Source organism: Sinocyclocheilus anshuiensis, unplaced genomic scaffold (assembly GCF_001515605.1).
Source record: "Sinocyclocheilus anshuiensis isolate Anshui unplaced genomic scaffold, SAMN03320099.WGS_v1.1 scaffold515, whole genome shotgun sequence".
Lineage (NCBI taxonomy): Eukaryota > Metazoa > Chordata > Actinopteri > Cypriniformes > Cyprinidae > Sinocyclocheilus > Sinocyclocheilus anshuiensis.
In genome coordinates, this window is record NW_015548243.1 from 429275 (window position 1) to 436094 (window position 6820).

General features: G+C 36.5%; 1 protein-coding gene across 1 annotated transcript in view; it reads left to right on the top strand.

Annotated features, from left to right (window-relative positions):
- The window catches only part of LOC107655113 (maturin-like), an 8771-nt gene extending 5742 nt beyond the window's left edge, over positions 1-3029 (top strand). Inside the window, exons 2-3 of the mRNA XM_016442530.1 lie at positions 374-496; positions 1374-3029. Coding sequence (XP_016298016.1) covers positions 374-496; positions 1374-1481 — 231 coding nt within the window. The 3' untranslated portion in view covers positions 1482-3029. The remainder of the gene's footprint in view (positions 1-373; positions 497-1373) is intronic.
- The last annotated feature ends 3791 nt before the right edge of the window (positions 3030-6820 follow it).

Here is a 6820-nt window from a genome sequence, read left to right on the forward strand (position 1 = left end):
TATAAAGAATATCTCTTTGGATTTGAGACTTTAGTCTTTGCAACTTTACAGATCTTCTTTATGCACCAAGGGCTTGTAACACTCCAAAGAGAAAGGAAAACTTGAAACCTCATCATATGACCCCTTTAAAAATAAATATGTGAAAATACACAACAGACAAAAAGACCAGAGACAATATATTGTATGCACAGATGTGGATATGTAAAGGTTTTCATGAACATGCTAGCGTAAAAGAAAGTGTATTTATTAAAAAAAGTCACCTAATTTAGATAAATAAGCATTTGAGAAAACAATAGAGCAGTAATAAAATTCAGTTGAAATATGAAATGTTTGGATTATTGTGAAACTGGTGAAATGATGTGTGTGTTTTCAGCATGTGTGGAGTGAAAGCGAGGACTGTCTTCCGTTCCTGCAGCTCGCACAGGACTACATCTCCTCCTGCGGGAAGAAAACACTGCTGGAGGTGCTGGACAAAGTCTTCAGATCCTTCAGGCCTGTAAGTCTCACTCTACTGTACATTTCTGAATAATAATAAGCACAATAAACAATTATACAGCCATGTAATATAGTGAATCAGTTTAACGAATGCATAACCTTTGCCAAGCAGTCCATATAAGCTGTGAATGCTCAAGCAGTTTGAGAGATTTGGGATTTATTACTATAAATTCCCTTGTCATTTGAGGTGTAACATAAGGCTTACATAATAGTTGGAAAAATGTTGGAAATATGCACGTAGCTGGCAATTTTCTGCAAATCTGTACCAGTTACAGAGGCCTTTGACTTTGATGTCTGTACTCTTTTGCTATGAATCGTCATTATTGTTGTATGGTCTCAGTGGTTTTTTGGCATGTGGGTGATTTCATGCATGAGGAAAGCTGAAAAGCAGAAAAAAGTGCTGCTTTTGCCAGATCTCGATGACAGAAAATCACATTTTAACTAATGCAGCTAAATCAAATGAAAATAAGTTGTAACTGTATATTACATTTTTTTCTCAAACAAAGCAAATGTTGAATGGCCATAGAAAACTTAAGTTCTTAAATTTTTGTGGCATAGACAAAGTGTGTTGATGGTACGTTTTATTTGCAAACATGCTTGAGCAAATTAATCAAAGTGAACATTTCTGAGGTTTTTTATTGTTCCATTTGTTTCTTCCATGCTTGACAAATCTTGCGTGTGTGACGTGTTTACAGACGTTTTTTAAATGTTTCGAACGTGCCTCATGCAATCAGATTTTAGAGCCAAAACTGTGTTTACAATCTTATAATGGAATCTCTGGAATGGCAATGCATGTTACATTTGAATATTCAGTTTTGTTCTGTTCTGGTTTGATTCTATACTATTCAGTTTGGAATGATTGTGAAATTCTTCTGCAGCTCCTGGGCCTTCCAGATATTGACGATGACGCATTCGATCAGTATCACGCAGATGTGGAGGAGGAACCAGAGCCAGACCACCAGCAGATGGGTGTGAGCCAGCAATAATGCCCAGCAGAGAGGCTCCGCGCTGGGCCACAGTCTCTGCATCGAGCCCTGCTCTCCTAACCTTACTCACCTGGCTCTTCTTCTTACAGTATACACACAAACACACACACTGCATCATTACACCCTTTAAAATCTGGACAGCTTTTCCTGCACCCTGATTTTAACTCAAGTGATCATTATTTTGATCAATATTATTTCTCATTAACTTCTCAAGCAGAGACAAAACAAATATCTCATAATATTTTTTTTCAATAATCTGGAGGCAGTAGATTAGAAACTTAAGTTCTGAATGGAATACCAGTGTACTGCATACTGCTGCATTGTCACATGACCTCATTATGTCGCATGTTTAATTCAGTGTCATACAGTTGTCAAAATTACTGTAGGATGTTTTGCATTCGCATCCAAATTTGTGGTAAAAAATGTCTTAATTCTTGACAGTGTGATCAAAATGTAAAAGTTGCAATTGGTATCACGTCCTATTCATTCATCAAATTGGAAATAGAAGGTAAATGCTGCATATAGGGCAGGTATTCCATGCAAACACAAAATTTACATGGAAAATAATAAGAGTAGTATGCTGTTCTGGACATAACACTTTGAATTGAAGTTGAATAATTAATGAAAGTCTCTTTTTATGTGCTTTAATGAATCATTCACAATTAGACCGGGAACATGTATTAAGTAAGTAAATGGGGTCAGTTATTTTGATTTCATGTAGTGAATCTAGATGTCCTTTGTGGATTTATTGTACCTTTGAATAACACATTTACCCCAGATCTTGTCTTCGTATTGAAATGTACTTTAAATCAAAAAATATCTGCTAAATGACAAATAACCAAAGCTGACTGCAAGTGCATATAAAGTATCTGTGTTTTAAGGATCAAATTAAACAAGATCAGAAGCTAAAGTCTAATTATCACTGATTCAGAGGTGATGAGGTTATTGTGTTTTTGGGTGGGTGAGATGTTTAAACAAACCCTTGATTAATCCTCTCTTTGCCTTTATTGTCTTTTGATTGTATTAATCAACGTCCTCTGAGTTAAGAAAGTTCAACTCGAGAGTTTAACCACAGAAAGGTCAAACTGTGTATCTAAGTCTAAACTCTTAAAATAAAGGTTCTTCTGCAGTTCAACACTGAATCCAATTCTTATCAAGATCCATTTTTGGTCTCATAGGGTTCTTGAGTTGAAATAGACTTCTTTAAAGGTGCTCTGTACGATTTTTAAATATAGTATCAGCCCACACCCTTTTAAAGATATAGGGCCCTATCATACACTCGGCGCAATGCAACACCAGGCACAATGCAAGTGTTTTTTGCTAGTTTCAGCCTGATGCAGTTATCATTTTCACATCCAGTGGCACGTTGTTTAAATAGCAAATGCACTTGCGCCCATCTGTTCACCCACGGGCGTGCTGGTCTGAAAACAAGGTGTGTGCAGGTGCATTGTTGTCGCGTTACTATTTTGACGCAACTGAAAACGATTGCACCTTTGACCAAATAAAACCTGGTCTAAAGTCAATGGTGCAGTATTTTTTTTATTTAAGAGGCGTAAAATGCCGTAATTCGTATTATGCACCAAATGCTAAATATTAAAAATGAAAGGATTAAAATGTAAAAGATAATTATTGTGTACGCTTTAACCTCGCACACGAGCAGATCTGTTTCCTCTCTGGAGACGCGTTCAGTCTTTGCTCTTGCAAATTCCGCCATGTAAATGAGCGAATCCGCCATCGTGCAAGCACAACTGGCTTTTAAAGGGAATGGGAGATGAGACTCTGATTGGTTTATTGCACGTTACGCCCAAAACAGACCCATGACTCATAGGTACAACCTATTAAAGGGTAAAACCTTTAAAGTGTATTTGGACACACCCTAAGTGCACCAGCGCCATGCGCTTCAGACCATGCGCTTAGATCGTTAAAATAGGGCCCAGTATGTTCAATTTTTCCAGCAGTCGGAACGGCCGGGGTGTGTTTGTTATTGTATGTAAGCCACGCCCTTTGAAACTTATGCCCCTCCCTGCATTTATAATGAGACTGCGAAAGCAACCTCCCACTCCGTTTTGTAAAAGCAAGCTGGTGGAGCATAGTACGCAGCTTTCTATTAAAGGCGAACATCCACATGCCCTGGTTTTATATTTGCATAAAACCTCCTCATTTGACATTGTTTATAAAAGCCACATTTTTCTTAAGTTTTGTTATCTGTCTCTTTTTTTTAATGTTGCGCAAAAGGGGGCATGGCCAAAGCACACATTTGTTTTGAGATGCGCTGCTCCCGTGCGAAAAGTTGAGAAATTGTAAAAAAAAAAAAAGAAAAGGTTGAGAAATCGTATATAGCACCTTTAAAGAAAACTTAGATTAGGAAGTTATTGGAGTCAGTTTTTAAAGCACCAGATCAGATTTATTTTTTTTGGCAGTTGGAATTTTCCTGTAAAACCATGGATATCACCAGAACCTTTAGTTTTAAGAGCAGGCCTATATATATATATATATATATATATATCAGCTGATTCAGGTGACTGCTGTGTTATGGTCATGTGACCTGATGGCGCAGTTGCCATGACCTGTTTAAAGCATAATTTATCTGCTGTTATCTCAACAAACAGGACTGCACAGGCCGTGCCACAGACGAGGTCAGCAGAGGCACATTATGTTTCTTCAGGACATACTGTATGTGAATTTGCTGACGTTGTGGCCGCTAAACTTCCACTGTCTTCTGCTTCAATAGTGTCTTCCTGCACACACCCAGTCTAAAGTGAAGCGTAGAGATGAATTATACCAACAGTGTGTTACCTATATATATATATATATATATATATATATCAGCTGATTCAGGTGACTGCTGTGTTATGGTCATGTGACCTGATGGCGCAGTTGCCATGACCTGTTTAAAGCATAATTTATCTGCTGTTATCTCAACAAACAGGACTGCACAGGCCGTGCCACAGACGAGGTCAGCAGAGGCACATTATGTTTCTTCAGGACATACTGTATGTGAATTTGCTGACGTTGTGGCCGCTAAACTTCCACTGTCTTCTGCTTCAATAGTGTCTTCCTGCACACACCCAGTCTAAAGTGAAGCGTAGAGATGAATTATACCAACAGTGTGTTACAGAGATCAAAGCTGCTGTTTTTCTGCCTTTATGTAGTTATGTAACAGTTAAAGCTCTGTACCTTATTGTGATATTTATTTTATTTTACTGTTTATTTATTTGTCCCGTGGTCTAAACTTCTCCACTTTGCCACTTTTTGCGTAATTTTAATTTATGTTGCTTGACCATTTATGTACGTAGCTTAACCTTTCAAACATGTATTTCTTTTGTTTATATGTATTCATCTTTTCACCTGACTGTCTTTATTGTGCAACAGTTAAAGCTTTATACCGGATTTGTGATTTCTATCTTATTTATTATTTATATTATTTATTAATATTTATATATTGTTTATTATTAGTTTACCTGTTTATGATTTATTTATTTATTTACTCATGTGTGTAAATCCATTTGTGGATGATATTTTCATCACCTCTATAACTAATAGTTTAATTTCTAAGAAGATTGTTCAAATCTTACAATGTGGTAATTGGAAATATTGTTATTGATTTTAGATTAATATTGATCAGCCTGTCTAGAGTCATTTAGAATTAAACTGGAGTAAAATTCATTTGGGTCAGCATGTAATGTAACCTGAAATTCAACAATTAAATTTGAACCTTATGAGTGTATTCTGCATTTCTTAGCCTTAATTTCATAGCTGTGTTTTCATAACTGGTCAAACCCTGTTTTTTCCCCCATGCACCCAGCTGTAGCCTTTGACATTAAATTGTCAGTTTGTTAGGCTATTAACCATTTGCATCTATTTGGTTTAAATTATCATATTTTCAAAATGCATTGAAAGCATTTGTATAGAATAAAGAAATGTAGAGATCAAGAAAAAATTTATCTGGAGATGGAAAATGGGAAGACTCAAGAATTACAAGTAGAATTGGACACAGGATTGAATGGAAATCTATTATCAGACAGGTTTATGTGTGAATGAAGAATTTATTTGCAAAAACAGATAGCTCCGTTTTTATTAATTTTAAAATTAATATTTAAAATCATGTTTTTTTTATTGTGTTATCATGTTTTTATTGTGTTTTATTGTATTAGCTGAATGTTTAGTTATTATTATTTAATCAAAACAACCCAACTGCAGTTTGACTGATATTGGTTATTGAGTTATCTGTTTTTGCAAGTGAACTCTTCAGATTGTGGCATGACAGAAATTTTTACAGCAATGCAGAGCATATGACAGACCAATAGGCTGCAAATACTACAGACAAAAGTACAATTAAAAGGTACAGAATATAACTGTAGAAAAAGTTAGAAGCGATGGAATCAAAGAGTTGCGGTGTTCAATGTTTTTAACCTACTCATTAATTGTCACACTCCAGTTCAGTAGGTGGCGCTAACGCTGCATAAGAACAATACAAGAAGAAGAAGCAGCAGCAGAAAAGAAGCACCAAAGAGGAAAATATTCTAACAAGATCCTAAGGGTTGGACATACTATGCTGAATAAAAATAATAAATAAACATCCAACAGGATTATGTGAGCACTGTGGAATAGAGGAATCAGTAGAACATGTTATTTGTGTTTGACAAAAGTATACTAAAGGGTTAGTTCACCCAAAAATTTGCCCATAAATGACTCACCCTCAATGCATGCTAGGTGTATATGACTTTCTTCTTTCAGATGAATCCAGTCGGAGTTATATTAAAAATTGTCTTTGATCTTTCAAGTTGTTTAATGCCAGTCAGCGGGTGTTGCATCAGTCCAAAAGAAGTGAAATAAAAAGCGCCCATCCATAAAAGAAGTGTCTCACACGGCTCCGGGGGGTGAACAAAGTCCTCCTGTAGCGAATCGATGTGTTTTTGTAAGAAAAATAACCATATTCAAAACGTAATAATCACTTGAATCTAGCTTGCGCTCACTGTTGTACACAGAAGCAGCTCCGGGCGGATGACGTATGGCGGTCGGCTTTGCATGCGCCGCTCAGAAGTGACGAACGCGGAAGCGCAGCAGAGAGATCAAAACAAAACGGTCACTAACTAGAAGTACAAAACGAGGATTTGTAAAGAAGAATGTCAGAGGATTTCGATATAAGCCAAGAGGAGACTGGTTTTCCTTTGCTGAAGTAAGGAAACTTTGCTTCCTTTGATCCTGTAAACAAACGTTGGTTTTGACCTCATACGTCATCCCCCCGGAACTGCTTCTGTGTAAAACTGCTGGCGCAAGCTACATTAAAGTGATTATTACGTTTTGAATATAGATATTTTTCTTACAAAAATGCATCG